This window comes from Rhinolophus sinicus, linkage group LG01 (assembly GCF_036562045.2).
Source record: "Rhinolophus sinicus isolate RSC01 linkage group LG01, ASM3656204v1, whole genome shotgun sequence".
Classification (NCBI taxonomy): domain Eukaryota; kingdom Metazoa; phylum Chordata; class Mammalia; order Chiroptera; family Rhinolophidae; genus Rhinolophus; species Rhinolophus sinicus.
Window position 1 is genome coordinate 25,847,488 of NC_133751.1, and position 22,441 is coordinate 25,869,928.

Below are 22,441 nucleotides of genomic sequence, written 5' to 3' on the forward strand. Positions count from 1 at the left end.
GTGAAATACAAGCCCTATCAGTTCCTGCTAGGAACCTTCTCTACATAAGACCACCTTCCTGGGCAGTCTGCACAATGCCCTCCCGAGCACTGAGTGAGCATGGGCTGAAATTTATGATGAAATGATAGACATGCCCACCAGGGCAAGAAGTCTGGTAGAAAAGGGAGCTAATGAATATGTTAAATGTATAGTTTACATATTTAGGCAAGGGAAACATACAAAGACCTACACAGCCAACTCTGGTGTTTTATAATATACATGAGAAGATGGTTAGAAAATTGAAAAGAAAACAAATTTAGTGGCAAATGGCTAGCACAGTGAAAAGTGATTGGCATTAACAGTGAAAATGCTATCATGGAGAAGGCAGAGCAGGGCTTAGCGAGGCGGAGAGGAACTAGACGGCATTCCAGGGGAAGAGGCAGAAAGACAGAAACATGAGGCCCACTGCGGGGATGCTGGATAGGCAATTTATGCGGGCCTGGAAAGCTCAAGAGGGAGAGTTAACAGGAGATAAAGCTGGAAGGGTAGGGAGAGGCTAGATTACAGAGAGTCTAGAATAATAGACCGGAGATCAGCATTATTTAGGTAGTAGAGCAGCACTGAAGGTTTGGATCAGAGAAGCACTGGTGGGGATAATTACTTTAGGCTAAAACAATGTTTTGTCTCTGCTTGCTTGTTTTTAAGCATGAATCAGAAGTGTCGCATATCCCATTGATGGCCCCCACACACCATCCACTTCTCCTCTCTGCCTAAATGGCACAGTCCTGATTTTCTTCTGGTATCAGCTCAGTCCCCACAGGACACACAGGTAACGGAGGCTACGCCCAGGTCCAGAGCAAATTCTGGTAGGTCTCAGCCATTGTGGCAGCCCTGTTCCTATGTGTCATCATTGATTTAGGTATGTAAACGCAATCCAGCCCTAACCAAGGAGACCTGGGGCAATCTGCTGTGAGGGAAGGGTCTGGAAAGGGGTTCTTCCCCCCCAAAAAAAAAACAAAGTACCAGAAAAGAAGGTCCCTTTTTGCCTCCACTGTCATATCAAGTTGTGAGGCCCAGAATAGCGGAAGTCATGTTGTTGCCACCTTGATTACAATGCCAGAGCGTCAGGGACAGAACAGAACCAAGAGCACTCGGGAATACAGAACTAGAGACAGTGTCCCATGCCTGGGGGCTGCCAGTCTCTGAGTTTCTTGTTATGTCAGATAATAAATTTGTTTATCATGTAAGTTTAATTTGGTCAAGGTCTTCTGTTACTTGAAGAGGAAAGCATCTTAACGGATGAAAGTAGAAGAAACTAGCCAAATGGAGACTGGTTAGATTTCACCACCATAAAGGTAAAGAGACCCTGGAGAAGGAGGTTCCTGTGAAAACAGGATGGTAGGAGCATGAGACAGACATTACAGGGAACTCCACACGGAGTTGGTGCTATGCGTTGAAGGTGTGGGAGAAAGGCTTTATCTACAGGTCAGATCGAAGTTATTTACTTTAAAATGCATTGGATTTATGAGATCCCTAAACTTTTATAGGAAAATGAAAAAACCCCATACCCCAACTAGAAAAGAAAAATGTCACGTCTCTACCTAACACAAGGGAAATATTAATATTTATAGCCTTCATGGAGAAGATTTTTATCAAATTAAATTCCCCAAAGAATTAAAAAGGCAAAAAATGGTCACTAATTATTCTGTCTATCCACGTCCTTTCACAACTGACCCCAGAATTTGCAAACATTTGGAAGTTCCACAGAACCCAACCAATATAACCCATGTGTGACTATGTCAGGCCAAGCAAAGAATTCAAAGGGTGGTCTCACTTTTTGCCTTCTCACTCTTCCTAGAGGGTCTCCATCGGAGGCGAGTCCGGTGCTCATCCAGGTAGAAGAGCCGGACGAGCCCTTTGGTCCCACGCTTCAGTTTGATCATCTGTGTCCCAGACTGCATTACACTCATGCATCTTTCAACTGCAAAAGAGATTGGAGCACATTCAGCTCTCGCACAATGCACATGAGTACTGGTGTTCAGAAACCTTACGGTCAAGTAAAACCTCTGATTCATCGCAAAAGACTCGCAGGAACAGAACACAAATTTGCTGCAGGTCCTCTGGAAAGAGTTGTTAAGGAATTGATTCATCAGGCTTGAGGCAGGAAAAAGCCCCACCAACTGAAATAAAATTCTACTTCCAGGTAAACAATGCATTTCTGTTGCACAGAGCCATCTTTTGTTCTAACTGGCAACACAATGTTTTCTGGTATAAGACTAATGATCATTTGATACTTAGATTCATGTTCATAAAACAAGGTCTCGAACTTCGTGTTTGATCTTATGAGTGTTTACATAGCCAGCTGTAAAAGAAAAAAAATCTTACGATAATGCTTTAAAATGCAATCAACAGAGACTAATTGGCAAAATGTTTCAACAATATTGAAGTTGGATGATGGTTACATATTTGTGTATGTTTACATACACAAATTACACTTTTGGGTATGTTTGAAAAAAGCTAGATAAAAATAAATTTTAATATCAAAAATATCAAGTTTCACAACTGAACATAAACTTTTTTTTTCACTTTCCAGCATCAATTCCCTCCTCCATTTTCTGCCAAAAGCATTCTGATTATTCTTTAGGTAATTCATCTTTCCCTACATTTTCAGTCACGTGGGTCATTTAAAATTTATCTACCCTTCAGTTCTAGGGTATCCTATCAACTGAAGTTACAGTAATTCGTTCAGAAATGGGCATGTGACTGAATCCAAGCCAATGAGATATTCACTGGGACTCCTGAAAAAATGGATTTTGTGAACTCCTTCTGTACCTAAACTTTGCAGCCCAAAGCTTCCAGCTGCCATCTTGGGTTCATGAAGAGTAAGTCTGCTTGAAATGGAATCAAAAGCAGAGCTGATAAATAGGAATGAAGAGTCCTTGTCATGTTGTTTGAGCCCTACATCAACCTCCTCATGCAACTAGAGATATATCCCTGAACTATTTAGATTTTACTCAAATGGTTTCAATTTGAGTTTTCTGTTACTTGCAACCTTGAGAGTTTTAACCAATATATTCAATGATATTTATATCTGAGCTTAAGTGGACTAATTAACCTGTCAAGTTCCCATTCTACATTTAGGATTTTCTGAGGCTTAAACTGAAAGTTACTAAGCTCCAGAGATAGCATCTAGTGATAGCACCTCTGAAGAAAATGCCTTGGTTGAACTAAAAGGAAGGTTTATTCTGGGGCGGCTGGATGGCTCAGTTGGTTAGAGCATGAGCTCTTTTTTTTTTTAACTTTTTTTTTTTTTAAAGATTTTATTGGGGAAGGGGAACAGAACTTTATTGGAAACAGTGTGTATTTTTCCAGGATTTTTTCCAAGTTGTCCTTTCAATCTTAGTTGTGGAGAGCGCAGCTCAGCTCCAGGTCCAGTTGCCGTTGTTGCTAGTTGTAGGGGGCGCAGCCCACCATCCCTTGCGGGAAATCGAACTGGCAACCGTGTGGTTGAGAGGATGCGCTCCAACCAACTGAGCCATCTGGAAGCTCAGTGGCAGCTCAGCTCAAGGTGCCATGTTCAATCATTAGTTGCAGGGGGTGCTGCCCACCATCCCTTGCGGGAAATTGAAAGCGGCAACTTTGTGGTTGAGAGCCCACTGGCCCATGTGGGAATCGAACCGGCAGCCCTCAGAGTTAGGAGCACAGAGCTCCAACCCCCTGAGCCACCGGGCCGGCCCCGAGCACGAGCTCTTAACAACAAGGTTGCAGGTTCAATTCCCACATGGGATGGTGGGCTGTGCCCCCTGCAACTAAGATTGAAAACAGCGAGTGGACCTAGAGCTGAGCTGTGCCCTCCACAACTAGATTGAAGGACAATGACTTGACTTGGAGCTGATGGGCCCTGGGAGAAAAAACACACTCTTCCCCAATATTCCCCAATAAATAAAAAAATTAAGACTAAATAAATAAATAAATAAATAAATAAAAGGAAGGTTTATCCTAAAAGAAGACGACCTCGTGTATAATGAAGGAAAATAAGGATCTAGACAGAAAACATGTGTTGATGAATCAAACTGCTAGGATTTTCCATCTGGAGAATTAACTTGATGAATAAATGCAGGTAATATCCAAATCACTTATTGTCCAAGTCAAAGCTATCATTTAAATTCTCTCTGCTTTGAGATGAACCTTGGTGGAAGAGACCATCTATTGGTGTTACCGTTTTCCCCATCACTGGTAACTGGAAATACTCTTTTCCCCTCCATGTGCCTTTGGTGGCCTATCAATCATCCCAACTAAGAAACGGACACCTGACTTAAGCTCAGAGCAAATCTGTGTCCCTTCCTGGAGCACCGATGCTGAGCAGAGCACTAACTGAAAACAGAACTGAGCCATTTCAATAGCCAAGACTCAAGAGACACTCCTTGCTGGCCATCCCAAGATGCCACAGTTGTCAGTTATTCTTCCTGAGGCTGACAAATTACTCTGTTTTTTCCCTTGATTCTGCAACTTATGCCATACTCTTCAAAAAGCTCTTTATTAGCCAGAAACAGCTTTCATTTCATCAACAAATACAGAGGCATATATAGAGCACTGGAAACATCTGGCTCTGAGTACCTACCTTATCAAGCTGTTAGAATCAGATCAAAGAAACACAGTAAATAAACTTCAACAATGGTAGACTTCAGCTTTTTTTGGCTAAGTATCTTGTCTTTACTAGGAAAGATAATTTGATCCCAAAGCTTAACATTGTATGTGCAGGATACTCATTAAAGGTTACCATCTTTCACTGTCTTCCATGAAGACTCTTTTCTTTCCCCCCAAAATCAAGGGAGAGATGTGTAAAATTAGATATGGTTTTCAGATTTGATATTGTAAGGAAGGTGAAGCATAGCTTGCCCTTACTCATTTTATCTGACATATTAAATACCCAAAGTAACAAAAATACTGCTTAGGAAAATAAACGCACAAACTTAAAATGTTTACTTTGAAGCACAGAACAAAATTTGAGACTTGGTTTCACACAAATTTCACACAAAATTTGGTTTCACACATGTTCATAAATTTACCCACCACTGAGCACCGTTCATTTAGGGAATGGAAGCCACGGATTGGAATTCTTGACAGTCACAGTGACCATCTCACACGAGTAATTAGAGGGAGAACAGAAAAGAGTGTGTCAGTGTACCAAGATAAAATCATCAAGTCAGACCAACCAAGCAAACCTCACAGAACAATCTATTAGAACTTCAATAAACACATGTTCACAGAGCAAGTCTTTGTTCCAGGCATAAGGCTGTATAATGAAGTAAAGCAGAGAACAAAGATACTCTGTCTTTGGCTGAAAGAGGTTGAATTTTAAGAGAATGAAACACCTAAAAAGATAATTTGTTAATGGTAGTATAGAGCTGTGCTTAAGAATACCAAGTCTGGATCCAGAGAGTCTGGGGTAGAACTCTAGATCTGCTACTTACTGGCTGTATGACCTTGGGCAAGTTATTTAATCTCTCTGTGCCTCCATTTCCTTATCCATAAAATGGGGATATTATTTACCTCTTGAATTGTTGTTAATTGAATGAGTTAATTCAAGTAGAGTGCTAAAAACAGTATCTGGCATATCAAAAACACTATACATGGTGGCTATTACTATAGTTTTATTATTAAAATACTTTTAAAAATAAATGCCAAGTCAGAAGTACAGAGTGAAATACTATGGGAGTTCATAGGAAAAAGAGAAGAGAGTGGGCTGCAATAAGAAATGTGATAATAAAACAGCATCAGTGAAGACTTGGGGACAGGTGAGAGTACAGGCATGATCAGAAGGTAGGGAAGGATGGACCTCCAGCCATTGAAGAGTGACTCAAAGGGAACAGCATACGAGTCTGACAATTAAGTTCACGAATTTGTTGCAACGCTGTTGCTAACCTGTTTTGATACCAGAGGGATTATTCATTATGAATTTGCACCAACTGGACAGTTAACCAAGTTTACTATTTAGAAGTGCTTAAAAGGCTGCGTGAAAAAGTCAGACGACCTGAACTTTCCACCAACAATTCATGGTTCTTGCATCACGACAATGCACCAGCTCACAAGGCACTGTCTGTGAGGGAGTTTTTAGCCAGTAAACAAATAACTATATTGGAACACCCTCCCTATTCACCTGATCTGGCCCCCAATGGCTTCTTTCTTTACCTGAAGATAAAGGAAATATTGAAAGGAAGACATTTTGATGACATTCAGGACATCAAGGGTAATACGATTACAGCTCTGATGGCCATTCCAGAGAAAAGAGTTCCAAAATTGCTTTGAAGGGTGGACTAGGGGCTGGCATCAGTGCATAGCTTTCCAAGGGAAGTAGCTTTCCATAGATCTCCAAAGGTGACCATAGTGATATTCAGCAATGAAGTATGTAGCACTTTTTCTAGGATGTTCATGAACTTAATTGTCCAAGCTCGTCTATGATTCCATGGGCCAGATAAGACTAAGCTGTAGAGATTTAGGGCTGCTGATAAAAGATTTTAATCCACTGGCAATGAGAGATTCAGTAGCTATTTCTGAGCAAAGGAGTGACAGGATAAAAGATATAATTCAGGAAGATGTCTCTGGGAAGAGAGAACATAAATTTTTTAAACCAGAGTAAAGAGCTGAATGAACTGTACCATCACAGATCTAAAGCAAGGACTATAAATCTGTAGACCGCCCACACATCTGACAGGGTCCTCTGCTTTATTCACACTGTCCATTCTTCCCCTTTCCTTTTCATAGTCCCATTTCTTTCCCCTGAAATGGAATTGCTATGGCTATAATATTTCCACAATTTAAGAGGAAAGGCAGTGACATAAAAGTGTAATCATAGTGGCTGCACCAATCTGCAATCCCACCAACAGTGCACGAGGGATCCCTTTTCTCCACATCCTCAGCACTTGTTGCTTGTTGATTTATTTGTGATAGCCATTCTGACAGGAGGTGATATCTCATTGTGGTTTTTATTTGTATTTCTTTAATTATTAGTGAGGTTGAGCATTTTTTCATATGTCTGTTGGCCATCTGTATGTCCTCTTTAGAGAAATGTGTCTTCCGGTCCTCTGCTCATTTTTTAATTGGGTTGCTTTTTTTTTTGGTATTGAGTTGAATGTGTTTTTTAGAAGTCCAATGCGCTATCCATTGCACGACGGAGCCTGAATGTGTTTTTTATAAATTTTGGATATTAATCCCTTATTAGATGTATTATTGGCAAATATCTTCTCCCATACAGTAGGATGCCTTTTTGTTTTATTGATGGTTTCCTTTGCTGTGAAAAACCTTTTTCGTTTGATGTAATCCCATATGTTTATTTTTTCTTTTGCTTCCCCTGCCCAAGGGGATGTATCAGTAAAAATATTACTAAGGATAATGTCTGCAACACAGGAGGTGGAGTATGGAATAGGGAATAGAGTAAATGGAATTGTAACAGCAATAGGAGATGTCAGAGGGACAGTAGACAGGGAGGGGGGTTATCACTTTGTGAGGGGTGTAAATGTCTAACTATTACAGTGTTTCATACACCTGAAACTAATAAAAAGTTTTTAAAAATTGTAATCAGTTGTTTGAGCTAATAAACACCACCTGCCACTTAGCAAACACCATCCAGAGAAACCCAAACATTTTAGAAAGTGGGATCCAATCCCTTAGAGACGGAGTATGTTTACACAATACATTAAATATTCGCTAGCTTCAGGTTTATGCCACCAGCTCAGCCATGGACTAAGATTCCAGCACCACCCACTGCCGTGGACGAGCACATAGGATCAACACGTACTTGACAAGAGCTAGGCTGTGAAACAATATGCTGCTTACATTGTTTATGTAGGTGCTTTATGCCTTCTCCATGATGCTCCCCAGTTATATCAAAAAGCCATTCAGTTAGAGTGAAATTGAAAAATCAAGTCCAATGGAGTCCTGAGAGTCATCTAGCCCACTTCTCCCTTCTTCAAACCTGATAGTAAACAGTCCATTGAAATGTAAAGCTAACCTGAGAAGGAGCACCCTCACTCATTCTTTGTAACTCATCCCAGTAGGTAATGATCAGCGATGGAGACAAAATATTCTTCCAGTGTCCTCTAAATCACTTAAGTGTCCCCATGTGAGTAAGCCAATTTCTTCATGCTCTGCCTTTAGCAGAGATAGATAACAGTCATTCTCCAGCTATGCTGGATCGGTAGATTCCACAAAACAGGACGAAAAACAAGGCAATAAAGCAAGAGTTCCAGAGGCAGGTAAACAAGGAAAGAGTTCCAGGGGCTTAGAATGATATAACCTCTTCACACACATTTCCCGCGTGGGAAGATATCTGGGGAAAGTTACAAATTCAGACAGCTACCACCATGGGCACAATCCCTTTGATCTTATATCATTCTCCCTATGGTAGCCTTAGTATTTTTAGAAAAAGAAGTTTATTTGAATACAATGCAGCAACATTCAAGAATATTAAGAGAGAAATGCCCATCGACTCATCACATAAAACACACACTCCTTTTTATGTATTGTGCTCCAGATCTCAGTATGGACACAGATTTGACACACTGGTTGCAATCATGATATTTAAGCCATTTGGCCCTCTGCTTATTGCATTTGTATTATAAACAGCTTTCCATGTTTCTACAGTTTTAATAATTATCATTTTAATGTCTGCCTAACAGCAGAGCATAAATATTTAAAGAGCAGAACAAATGAGTAGAGGAGTATCTTCTAATTTTATTACATAATTAGAGTTTTAAAACTCTTAACAGAGTCTCATCTGTAAAATGAAAGGTGTAAAAAAGTGGTCTGTAAAGTCATTTAAAATTCAACTTTTTTTATTTATTAAATTTAGTGGGTGACAATAGTTACTAAAATTATATAGGTTTGAAGTGTACAATGCTGTAACACTACATATTGCATTGTGAGTTCACCACCCAGAGTCAGTTCTCCATCACCATGTATCTACCCCTTTTACTCTCTGCCACTCCCATGTCCACTACCTTCTGGTAACCACTAAACTGTTGTCTGTGTCTATGAGTTTTTGTTACTTTCTTAGTTTGTCTTGTTCATTTGTTGTTTTCAGTTTTCTATCCCACATATGAGTGAAGTCTTACCGTTCTTGACTTTTTCTGTCTGACTTATTTCACTGAGCATGATCATCTCAAGATTGTCACAAATGGCAGTATTTCATCTTTTCTTATGGCCAAGTAACATTCCATTGTGTATAAGTACCAACTCTTTTGAAAGGATTAAATCAACTGTTTCTGTCACATTCAATGTGAAATAAGTAAATTTCCTTAGAGGTTATCAGTTCATTAAATCCCTAAAGCAGAAAATGTGGTTAAAAAAAAAAAAAAAATACACATCTGCTATGAAGTATTTTAATACAAAATATGTATCATTCGTGGGGAGATTCCCAACATTTCCACTCTGTATATATGATATCTAAGAGGGTTTAATTCTTTCAACCATGTTTGAATCAGAGATAATCCCATTCTGTTAGGAATATCATCCATGCCACCTGATGCTGATTTTTATAACAGCTTTATTGAGGGATAATTTACATATATTAAAATTCCCTTGTTTTAAATGAACAGTGCAATGACATTAGTACGTGTAGGGTTGTGTGATGATCTAATTTTAGCACATTTGCATCACCCCAAGAAGAAACCGCATGTCCATTTGCAGTCATTCCCCATTTTCACCCATAGCCGTAGACAATGAATAACCTACTTTTTGTCTCTAGGGATGAGCCTTTTCTAGGTATTTCATATAAATAAAAATCATACATTATACAGTCTTCTGTGTCTGGGTTTCTTTCACACCACATGTTTTTGAGGTTCATATGATGACTGTGTTCACTTGTTTTTTTGTCTCTTCCCCCCCACCCCGGCACATCACATTAAATTCTTCCATTGCCACTTAGGGTAAAAATGATCCTACATAGGCTACTGGCTGAATAAAATAATATATACATACATACAATGAACTCTATGTAACTGTAAAAGATAATAAAGAAGAACTCTATGACCTGAAAGCCATGTAACTGTATTAACAATTGTCACCCCAATAAACTTTAATTTTAAAAAAATAAGATCTCTATGAACTAATATGGAATAACTTTCAAGAGTTATTAATGAAATTAGAGCTATAAGTGAAAAAAGCAAAGTGAAAATAAGCATATACTATATGTTAGGCTACCTTTTATGTAAGAAAATGATGGGAAGTTTTATAAATATACAAATAATCTGTTTATGATTACAAACAGAAACACAAGAAGGATAACCCAGAAAACAATGAAACTGTTATCTATAGGGTTGGGAGAGAATCTAGTGGAAAGGCTACGGAAGGGAGTGACCTCTGTCAGTATACAGGTGCAAAATTAAAACTCAATCAATAAAAATGAGAAGGAAGGGAAACAAACACAGAAAGTAAACAGAAGTATGCACAAGCACGTATACATGTATAAGTATTTGTGTATGTATATTTACATGCTTGTGTGTGTGTGTGTATAACTGCATGTTTCCTGCATATTGCTCTATTCTTTAAAAGGCCAAGAACCAAAATCATCTCCAATAGTAATAAGGACACCTGGTGCCCTGCTCATTCTCTGCTCTAAAGGTCACCTTGAGACAGTTTCTCACAGATACGGTCACGACCATGCCTGTGTAAGGCCATACAAAAATATCACTTGCGCTCTTTTGTGAACCCGTCTATTCTTGAACACTGATCACCAAACTGTGCTTTAGCTGGCAAAGCAAAAGTCCACATCATCTGCAAAAGAATCTTTTCAGCAGAGAAGTACATGAAAAAAAAATGTGAATTGATTTCTTCCATCTTCCGCGGATTAGAGTAAATTTGAGTTATGAATGAAAGAGATTAGCTTCTGAAAACAACTGGGGAAAAACCGGCAAATAATGCAGGTAATATTGTTCTCAACGGAAGAAAAGGAAGTCTTCCTAAAGTCACCAGAGAAGAAGTAAAATGTATGTTTAATTCTCAGCACAAACCAAAACATATTAGGGACCTGGAACACAGGAAGTGAGTACTGAGACATCTTGTTGCTAGGCAATGAGCTGGATGAGAGTCAGTCCACAGGTTCGAGGCCAGGAGGGGGAGCAAAAAGAGTTCTGGGTCCTGCTCTGGCACCAGCTGGCTTTGTGAACTTCAGAAGGTCACTCAGTATCACTGAGTAGCCCACTTTCCTCCATCTAAACATGCATTTTCCTCTAATTTCTAGGAGTCTCTAAAACAGCGGATCTAGCTTTCATAAATGTTATTTTATCTTTCGAGAAGACAAAATGCCAGTTTGTCCAAAAGCCTTTTAAAATAACTTTAAAGAAAAAAAAGATACTGATTAATATCTAGATATCTTACTACAGACATGGATCTTTAAAATCATCTCTATATAAAATATAATTGTTCTTCACAGGAAATGGCTTTACTTGAAAAGCTTTTCCTTACCAGCAGCCTGGCTTTGAAGTCAAATAATATGGGCATATAAATAAATCTGCTTACAAACACCAATGGAATGCTCCACTCTTTTTAAGTCATGATTCTTTCCAGTGAAAGCCAAACGATCTAGAGTTTGCTGATTTTCTATTTCATTGCTTAAATCACTCCTGTAGAGAAGATAAGACTATTCGAAAGGCCTTAGAAACTAATTGGTTAGCAGTACCATTTTGGAATTTGTTTGGAAACTTATATGCATATGTCAGTATGCCTGCAACACTGATGAATATACCTGGGGGAATTTAGGTCAAAGAAATGGTGAAAGGAATTAATCAGTAATTTTTAAAATGTAAGAGCCTCTTTTTTTTCTTTTACTAAAGCCTTCCACATAATACTTTCTTTTTTAATGAGACCTATATTATGTTCAACAATTGTTTCTGTTCCATAATTGTTAGCCCTAGGAAATAAATGAAATACAAGTAAGAATTCATAACAATATACTTTTGCTGGTTTTATTATTGTTATTCCATTGGGGAGGGAGATATGAATTAATTTTAAATTCAAATTTAGTCTCATCTATTATAATATGTAAAGTTTTTTCTACTTCAATATAAGATCAGAAATTCCACAATATAGTTTGTTTTAAAAAACATATTTAACATAAAACAAACAACACAAATCAAAAACAGACTCATAGAAACAGAACAAACTAATGGTTGCCAGAGAGGCAGAGGTGGGGGATGGGTGGAAAAGGTAACAGGGAATAGGGGGTACAGACTTCCAGTTATAAAATAAATAAGCCACAGTGGTGTAGTGTACAGCACAGGGAATATAGCCAATAATATCATAATAACTTTGCACAGTGACAGATGGTTACTAGACAGAGTAGTGATTACATCGTATGGTCTATAAATGTCAAATCACTATGTTGTACACCTGAAACTAATCTAATATTGTATGTCAACTATACTTTAATAAAATAAAAATATTTTTAAATAATAAAATTCATGTCGTGTGTGTGTATTTTAAAAGACCACAGACCCGGTTCCATCATTTATTCAGTGATATGACATTTAAGGCAAAAGTTCTCAAGTCACACTAATACTGGCCTTTATCTATCGAGAACATTGCCACCCAACAAGGTTCTTTCATGGTTCTCCATCCTGGCTGTATGTTAAAATCACTTGGGGATCTTTTCAAAGATGTTTACCTCGAAGCCCCACCACAGAGCAATTAAATCAGCACCTCTTAGGGTGGGGTCGGATTAGACAACATTTGTTTTGTTTGTTGGTTTGTTTGTTTACTCTTCCCAGGGAATCCAACTGTGCATCCAGAGTTAAGACTGTTGACATATACAATGTGACTTATTCCTCTAAAGATCTCTGTGAAGTTGGTAAAATAATTAATTTCCTCTCATCGTAGAGCTGACAAAACAGACTCCTCAGAGAGGTAAAGAACTTGGCTGAGGTCATAAAGCTGGTAAACGGCAGAGCCAGGTTAGAAAGTAGGTGCCCTGAATCCCAGGGCAATTCTCTCCATTTCACCACTTGTAATGTCTGCCTTCAGATCCTGTCTATAGAGGCCAGAACTAAATGATCACTGGTTAAGTATTCTGAACAGCCTTGACTCCAATTTTCTGATCTATAAAAATAAAGAATCACATTTGATGGTTCCTAGGACCCTTTATACCTAATACTAGAAGTCTATAATATATTAGGTCTAGCTTTTGGAAGTTTTATGTATCACAGTGATCATAAGGGGTGGGGTGCAAAAATTAAGGACAATAAGGAATTGGGGGAGGGAGGCAGGTAGGGGCACAGATCAAGTGAATTCCAGAGAAGATGGAATTTGAGCCTGACCCTTGAAGATCATAATAAGAGCACTTGATTCAATTTTTTAAATTGTTCTTATTCTAGGTCTATGTACATCGTTTTCTCCTCACAGAGTGTATAAATGGCAGCAATGATGATTTTAAACAAATTACAAATACTCGGTTCCCCACATTAAAAAATTATGCCTTAACATTTATTCTTACTAACTAGGAAGCCAGTTTCACTTATTGCTCACTCCTAATTTTCTTGGTTGTTTCTTGGGTAACAAGGGCAATTTGATTCGGCCATATGAGTCAGGCTTACCCTTCCCTAAAGCCGGGAAAATCTTTTCTCTTAGTTCTATAAGAACTGTCATATCAGAGGACAAAAGTACTTCTACTGGGCATGTTAAAAAGAATAGCAACTTTACCAGACCACACTAATTTCAAAGTGCTAGCTTATTATTTGGTTGATGGTTGGGTCAAAATGGAAGTGTACCTGGCTGTTAAGAGGTAGAAGTTGAATATAGTCCTTGGATAAATCTAACTTATCCTGAGGCAGCAAATGGTCCCCAATCTCGGCTTACTTTAAAATAGACTCCTAGACCACATCTTCAGATACCCTTGTTTCTTCAGCAGCTGCATTTTAAAAGCCCTCCCAAGTAATTTTGAGGCATATTTAAGTTTGGAAACCATAGCTGAGCACCATTACACTTTACCTGCTTAGTATGTGGTCAGTGGGAGCCAACCAGTTTCCCAGGCACAGCATTGGACCTTAACTCAGTCACTTAAACAAAAGAAGACCTACCACTAAGTGGCATATTAGGACATTAGCACAAGGTCTCCCTCCTACTGATAAAATATGAAATACCCCAGTTAAAGCAAGGGTTAAAAGATATAAATGCTGATGTTCAAATAATCATTACCGATTGTTTCTCCATAACCTCTTGTCCCCTTGGAGGCTGCTGAATACCTCCCGATTTCAAATCTGTTCTAACATAACTGCTAAATAGAACAGAGGTGCTTTCTTAGTTTTGAGTCCTAATGACCAATCGGCCTTTTTTATCTGATCGCACCCACACTGCATCCAGAGTCACCTCTTTGAAAAGCAAGGCACCTGCCTACCTCGACAGGGTACTTACACAGGATGCTACACACACTAACACAGAACAAGCATTTGTTGAGGTTGTTATCATCTCATTCATTTCCCAAAGTCGCTGTGCCCACTTTCTACCTACCTCCTGCATTTAATTGCGTTTTAAAAGAGAAAGTCTATTCTGTACTGCAACAAATTCATGTGCCCCAGCAGTTCCCAGTTCTTACACTTGAACCCTTATTTCCTTCACCAACTATTGGTTTATGAAGTTGATCCTTTTTTGTCAAAAAAAGAGAGAGAGAAAGAAAAGCCAAGAAAGCTTAACTGATTTCCTGCAAACTGTCCTAATTTTGTCCAAACAGGTTCTACTTCTACGTACCTTTAAAGCTGTCCATCTAAGAGTCGAAAGAAAATAGAGGAAGAGATCATATTTTCTCTAGAAAATAAAAAAGTGCCTCTCCCCCACAGGTCTTTGTTGTTCTCAAGCCTGAAGGTCTCCCAGGGGCTGAAGCTTTCAGAGACCACCTGCTGAGGTGAAGCAGACCTGGCACCTTCCAGCTATAGCCAGTTGGAAATCAAGTTGTGTGGCATTTAAAAAGCAGGCACCTTATTTATGTAGCAGGTGTTTTTGTGGAAAAAAGAATCCATGCTAAAAAACAAAAATAGAGCTCCATGTGGTAAGGAAAATGGCTGGGAGAATCCCCTCAGGTTTATTTTTCAAAAATCGTTTGTCCTCATCCAAATCCTGGTTCTAATATCATAACCTTCCCTTTTCAAAAAAAATTTACTACCACATCAACATCACTAAGCAACTGAACATTCATCACAGCTTATTTGTGGCGTTTTGATTGGAATTGCTATGCCAAATCACTGCACTAGATCTTAAAATCATTTTTTCATTAAAGTAGAAACATCTAAAAATGGAAGATAAAAAGCAGAAAATTCCTTTTAAGCAAAGTTTGCATATATAATCACAGCAGATGTGCTGTAAAGTTTTCTAAATAGTCAGTCACAGAAAAAAGGCCAGCATTAAACCATAACTATCTGGATACAAGATTTCTTGAGTCTCTCTGCACTCAGGAATAATTATACTAACCGACGCACGTGCCCATGAACACAAACATTCACACGCTTCTTCAGCAGTACAGGGCATCCACTGTAAAAAGAAAGAGAGCTGAGACCTGCACGTGATTACCCTATGATTGCTGGGGTATTTCAAGTACATCATGGGAAGCATACAAAAATTGATAAGGAACAGAAAAAATATTATGGAGGGCAGGGGGAGAGTTAGGGATGGATTGAGAGAGTAGAAAATATTAAACACAACAGTAGCAGGAACAAGAAGGGGCAACGGAAGTAAAACTTGTGATACTGAGGAAGAGAGCCAGCAAGGAGTTGTAGTCCAGGACAGAAAGTAGGAGGTGATAGGAAAGGTGACAAACACCTCACAGCCATACTAATATCAGAAACACAGGACACTGGGAGAGTCATACATGACACTAGTAGGTCAGCGAAATGCAGGACATATATTTCAGCACCATAGTATACACAATTTTAAACATATACGCAATGCCATATAACTAAATCTGTCCTCCTAGAATCTTTTCCAGAGTAAGGATTTCATACTTCCTATATTGAAGGCAAAGGAAAGAAGTCCTAATGGAAATGAATTATAATTTTAAATATATATATATATATATATATATATATATATATATGAACCATAAACAAAATTCAAAATAAGCAACAGACTAGGAGAAAATCTTCACAAAGATATAGATCAGATAAAGGATTAATATCCAGGCTATAAACGGTTCCAGCAAGTGAATAAGAAAAAGAACAAATAACCCAATTAAAAATAGGCACAAGGATATGAACAGACAGCTCACAGAAGAAATGACAAAAAAACATATAGGAGAAAATGCTTAATCAACTCATGGTTAAAAGCTTAAAGTCAGAACAAAACAATACATCACCTGATAAACACAAATTCTAATGTTAAAAAAAGACATTGTGGATGAAATTAAAGAACTAATAATAAGATTACAAATTGGGTGACATTATTTCAGTCACTTTAGCAATATTTATCTAAATTTAAAATAAACATGCATTTTGAGCATGCAATCATAATGCCAGGGATTTATCCTGTATGGATACTGGCTCGATGAAACAAGGAGGTAGAGATAGAAATACATAGCTGAATACCTGCCACCTTGTTTGTGACTGTTTAAAAACAAACTAGAAATAATATAAATATTCATGAGGTCTAATCAAATAAATGATGGCTTAACCATAACATGAAATATTATGATGTCATTAAAAAGAACATCATAGATCTAAATTTACCAAAATGGAAAGCTGCCTAAGATACATCAAGTGAATAAAAAAGATACAAAACAATATTTATAGCATAATTTTGAGTTTTTTAATATATATACATTAATGGAAATGTTGTGGAACTTGTGGGAATGGAAGGGTACTTACAGAGAAAGAGACTAGGGTACTTAAAGTCCCACGTAGAAGGCTTCTATATTGCTAAGGAATTTTCTTGTCTTTGCCATGAGCAAGTACTATTTTGAAAAATCTTTTTAAAAATATAAATGGGAGATGTTATATTTACTATAAAATTACTCATTTGCAAGAGCAAGCAAAAAGAAAATATTTCCACACCTTTGAAACTCTGCCAACGGCAAACATGATGCAACAAAAGGGAAGCCAAAAGGCCTGCATTCAAATCCTGGATTCACTGCTTCGTCACAATGTCACCGGCCTACTTAGCTGACTCTGAGCCAGTCTCCTCACATGTTAAACACAAGAATCATGGTGAAGACTCAATGAGATAAAGTGTAAAAAATGTCTTGCTCAGTGCTCAACACACATTAGACTTTCAACAAACAGTTTCTTTCCTTCTTCCTGAGTAGCAGCTCAAGGTATTGTCACCAGATTCTGAATCATCAAAAATTCTACGGCAGGACAATAAAATGGCTTCCAAATGTTGAAGGAACTTGAGTTTCTATGCCACCCTGAGCGATGTGGCCTAATCCTAGGGTATGAATTCCAGTCCACAAACAGACGACTTCAAATGTAAATTACCAGCACCATCCTCCATCTTCAGTTTCAGGCTCGTATGTACAACTGCCAGATGACACAGCTGGGATATCTAATAAGAATCATAAATATCACACAAATCCTAAATCTGCTCCTCCCCCAGCCTCTCCATCTCAGTAAATGAACTCACCATCCCCTAATCAGTTAAGCCCCAAACCAAGAAGTCATCATTGTTTCCTTTCTCCATCCTTCACGAAGCCTTGATTCTTCATCTAAAGCACAGCCCAAATCCACCATTTCTCCCCATCCGTACGGTGACCCCACCATCATCTCTCTCCTGGGTGTCTGAGCATTCCAGCTGGCCTCCCTGATTCCCCCCACAAATGATTTTCCATGTCACGGCTAATATACTTTTTAAAGGTCAATTAGACTTTTCAAAACAAACCAACAGCCTCCCACAGGAAGTATCCTAAATTTCTCACTATAGGTCTACGTGATCTCACTCTAGCCTGTTTTTCCTGCTCCTCTTTCTGGTAAGTCCCTGGGCTCCATGCAGTTCCCCAGTACACTTTGCACTCACTGTTTTTTCTCCTTAGAATGCTTCCCTTACCCCCGCCCCGATTTCTACATGGCTGACTCCTTGAATTCAGGTTTAAGTAACCCAGAGAGGTAGGTCCTAATCACCCAATCTAAAGAGGCCTCCTAGTTGCCTAATATTAATAGCTATTTACTTCTTTTTCTCTGTCATAGACCACTAAAACCTAAGTCCTATGAGGACAGAAGTGTTTTTATTCAGCCATAATTTCCTGTGCCTCGAATAGTACCTGGCACAGACTAGTGATCCATACATTTGCATTCGTTGGATTAATGAATTTGTAGTTACAGATGAACAGATCAAAAAGAGATGCCCAATACTTGTCTGCTGCCATGAAAAAAAAAAAATTAGAGTATTTTATGAATTAAAGCTCGGGACTGATTTGCGTTTATCTCAGGAATAGTGATTCTTTAGTATTTAAAACTAAGAGTTGACTAAGAATCAATACAAATGGTGAAAAAATATAAATGGCAATCAATGTGTCACTTCTGCTGATAATGAAGAACAGGATTTGAAACTGTTTTATTAGACCTGTCAGGGTATAGTAGAGTCACCCAGCTGCCTGGAGAACTTATCCAGTCAAAATATTTTATTTTCCCAGAACTCCAAGCTCAATATAGGTCAACTTCCTAAAGAAGGTCTTTGGACTGTCCCTGAGATCTCCCCATGTTATAGATGAGGCAGCGTTATTATAGGCCTTTTCTGGTTTTCTGGTGCTTCACCCACTCTTTTGAGAGCTGCCATCTGCTTTTGTTTTCTTCTCACTCCTGCACTGTAGTGACTCCCAAAAAGGTGACGCCCTAACATTACATTTGTATATTGTACAAATATACAATATACAAGGGAAGAGGAGAAAAGACTAGAAGGCTTTATACCAAAATGTCAACTACAGTTGTTTCTAGATTACAGGGTCACACGTGGTTCATATTTTTCTTTAGTCTCTTCTTTGATTTTCTTTTTTTTTTTTTTTTTTTTTTTTGCATTTAACGCATACATTTAAAATAAAATTTTAAAAAAACTTGTTTTTAACTCTCTAATATGCTTTTGGCCCATATAGAAAAAGAATTTTTAAAATTTTTTGAAATTCAAAAGACAAATGCTTTAATATGATAGAGGAAATCTTTAGAATTTAAAATATTCTTTATCGCTTCCCACAAAAACTTCTTCTAATTATTAATTTGTACGGGAAGAATATCTGTCTTGTATCTTAAAGTTATTTATCTAACCCTAGAATTCTGATCCAAATGTATTATTAAAAATTACACTGGTCCACATTTGCCTGACTTAGAGTCAGGGCAAATCATAGTATAGGAAACAATTCCAATAATTTTGGTAAATTCACAAAAGCACAGTAGTAGACCTAGAATAGATACCCAACAAACAAGAAATTTCAAGCCTTAATATTGGGATGGAACTCTTGCATATACGTGATTGTACCAGCCCCCTACAGTGCTAGGGTTGGTGCCAAATTCAGGGTATGCTGTGGGTAAACATGATGCATGTATTTAAAGCACTAGGACTTCAATTCAAAAGAAAACACTCTGGCAAAAGTACAAGTCAACACTGAGGACATGCACAGCCTTCCCAGGATGCCTGTTCTCTGTGCCCTACTCCACAACATTCAGTACAGGATGAACACATACAAGGTCTGACAATTATGTTCGCGAACTCATCCTAGAAAAAGTGATACATACCTTGAATACCACTATGATCACTTCAAAGTACTCCCCTTGGGAAGCTATGCACCTGACGCCAGCACCTAGTCCACACCTCAAAGCAATTTTAGAACTCTTTCTGAAATGGCCATCAGAGCTGTCATCATATTACCCTTGATGTCCTGAATGTCATCAAAATGTCTTTCTTTCAATATTTCCTTTATCCTCAGGTAAAGAAAGAAGTCACTGGGTGCCAGATCAGGCGAGTAGGGAGGGTGTTCCAATGCAGTTATTTGTTTACTGGCTAAAAACTCCCTCACAGACAGTGCTGTGTGAGCTGGTGCACTGTCGTGATGCAAGGGCCATGAATTGTTGGCAAAAAGTTCAGGTCGTCCAACTTTTTCATGCAGCCTTTTCAGCACTTCCAAGTAGCAAACTTGGTTAACTGTTTGTCCAGTTGGTACAAATTCATAAAGAATAATCCCTGCAACAAGTTTGCAAACTTAATTGTCAACCTCGTAGGCTCTCATCATTTTATCTCCCTATCATCATTTAATTTCCCTCTTTGTTTAATCTGTACACAGAACACACCATATGAAAAAAATGGGCCAGTCTCAGAGGAAGGAATGAAAACAGGTGGAAGAAATACCAATAACAAGATATGCAGATGACACCATCTTAGTGGCAGAACGTAGCAATGATTTGAAACAACTTATGATGAAAGTGAGGAAAGTGCCGAAGCAAGACTATACCTGAACATCAAGAAGACAAAAATCATGACTACAAAATAAATACTCAACTTTAACATAAACAATGAACACGTTGAAACTGTTAAAGATTTTCCTTACTTTGGTTCAGTCATCAGTTCAAAGGGAAACCACAGCCAAGAACTCAAAAGAAGACTGAGACTTGGAAGTGTAGCAATGGAGGAATTAGGAAAGATCACCAGGAGCAAAGATGTGTCATTAGAGACCAAGGCTAAGCTCATGCACACCCTCATATTCCCAATTATGTACAGATGCAAAAGTTGGACAGTGAAGAAAGTTAATAGGTAAAAAATGATTCACTTGAAATACGGTGTTAGATGAGAACTCTGTGGATACCTGGACTACCAGCAAGATGAACAAGTGGGTCCTAGAGCAAATGAAGCCTGCAACATCCCAGGAGGCAAAAATGACAAAACTAAAGCTGTCCTACTTCAGGCACATCATCAGAAGCCAGGGTTCTTTAGAAAAGACAATGCTGGGGAAAATAGAAGGCAGCAGGAAAAGAGGAAGACCAAATATGAGATGGATTGACTCCATAAAAGAAGCCATAGGCAGGAGTCCACAGGAGCTAAGCAGGGCTGCTGAGGGCAGGACACTGTGGACATCACTCATTCTTAGGGTCACCAGGAGTCAGAGCTGACTCAACAGCACGTAACACACAGATGCCCTCCTCCCATAAGGCTGCTTCCCTAAAGACCTATTCACAGGACAATTATGTCCCAGTCTGCACGCTATTTTAAATTTTTGCAACTGATTCAGCACTCCAGTTGCTGGTAAGTACTGTAATCAGAAATTCTTTTCTTGTAGCAGAACAAGGGCCATTCCATCATCACAGTTTATTCCCACAATCCTGATCTGAAAGATAAGAAAGCACCAACGAGGCCCACATCTTCTTGCAATCTCAGAAAACATTTGCAACACTGTGGAAGCAGTGTGATTCTAATGATAGGAGAAACCCTTGATGAATAATGCAAAAGCATCTGTCATCATTTAGCAAAAAATTACCACTATTGGCCATTTAAACAAGTCCATCCTAGGTGAACAAGTGACCAAAAGGACTCTGTTTTGAAGTATTCAACTCAGGAATGTAAAAATAAACAAGGTTCATTTAACTGAAATTATATTTCCAACCAATGTACCATTCCTTCTGTCCTTGAAATGTGGGGATCCAAGGTTAAATCCCTCTGGCCAGCTTGACTCATCTAAAGTAGTAGTTTCACAGTGACCATCAGATCTGTCAGATGGTGGATATCAGCAAATGGTACTTATTGTGTTGGAAACGCTATTCTCAGTGGCAGAAATATTCCAGCTACCAAAAAGCTATAAGTGGAACCCCCATTAACCCAGGTAAATTTGTAATCAGAAAGTGCCCTATACAACCCATTAGCACACAGTGCTTCCTATATCTCTATCACCACAAAAAGCCATGTCTTCTTTAAATCAATTACGATGCTTTAATCCAGAATTTGGAACTATTCAGACAACTGAATCAAGTGTCTATTACCTTCTAGAGCCTTCATCATATCCATGAACAAATCAGCCTATCACTGGAGCAGTTTATCACTGAAGATTAAATATTTTCCTGTCTAAAATGCATTTTTTTAAAAGATTTTATTGGGGAAGGGGAACAAGACTTTATTGGGGAACAGTGTGTACTTCCAGGACTTGTTTTTCAAGTCAAGTTGTTGTCCTTTCAATCTTAGTTGTGGAGGGCGCAGCTCAGCTCCAGGTCCAATTGTCGTTGCTAGTTGCAGGGGGCACAGCCCACCATTCCTTGCAGCAGTTGAACTGGCAACCTTGTAATTGGGAGGACGCACTCCAACCAGCTGAACCATCCGGCAGCTCAGCGGCAGCTCAGCGGCAGCTCAGCGGCAGCTCAGCGGCAGCTCAGCGGCAGCTCAGCTCAAGGTGGTGCCATGTTCAATCTTAGTTGCAGGGGCGCTGCCCACCATCCCTTGCGGGACTCAAGAAATTGAACTGGCAACCTTGTGGTTGAGAGCCCACTGGCCCATGTGGGAATATGAACTGGCAGCCTTTGGA

At 38.7% G+C, this 22,441-nt stretch overlaps 1 protein-coding gene across 1 annotated transcript in view; it reads right to left on the bottom strand.

The window, feature by feature from the left end:
* PLCH1 (phospholipase C eta 1) overlaps window positions 1–22,441 on the bottom strand; it is a 190,335-nt gene that overhangs the window by 77,689 nt on the left and 90,205 nt on the right. The window contains exon 3 of the mRNA XM_074326762.1: window positions 1,814–1,960. Within this exon, the coding sequence (XP_074182863.1) occupies window positions 1,814–1,960 (147 nt within the window). The remainder of the gene's footprint in view (window positions 1–1,813; window positions 1,961–22,441) is intronic.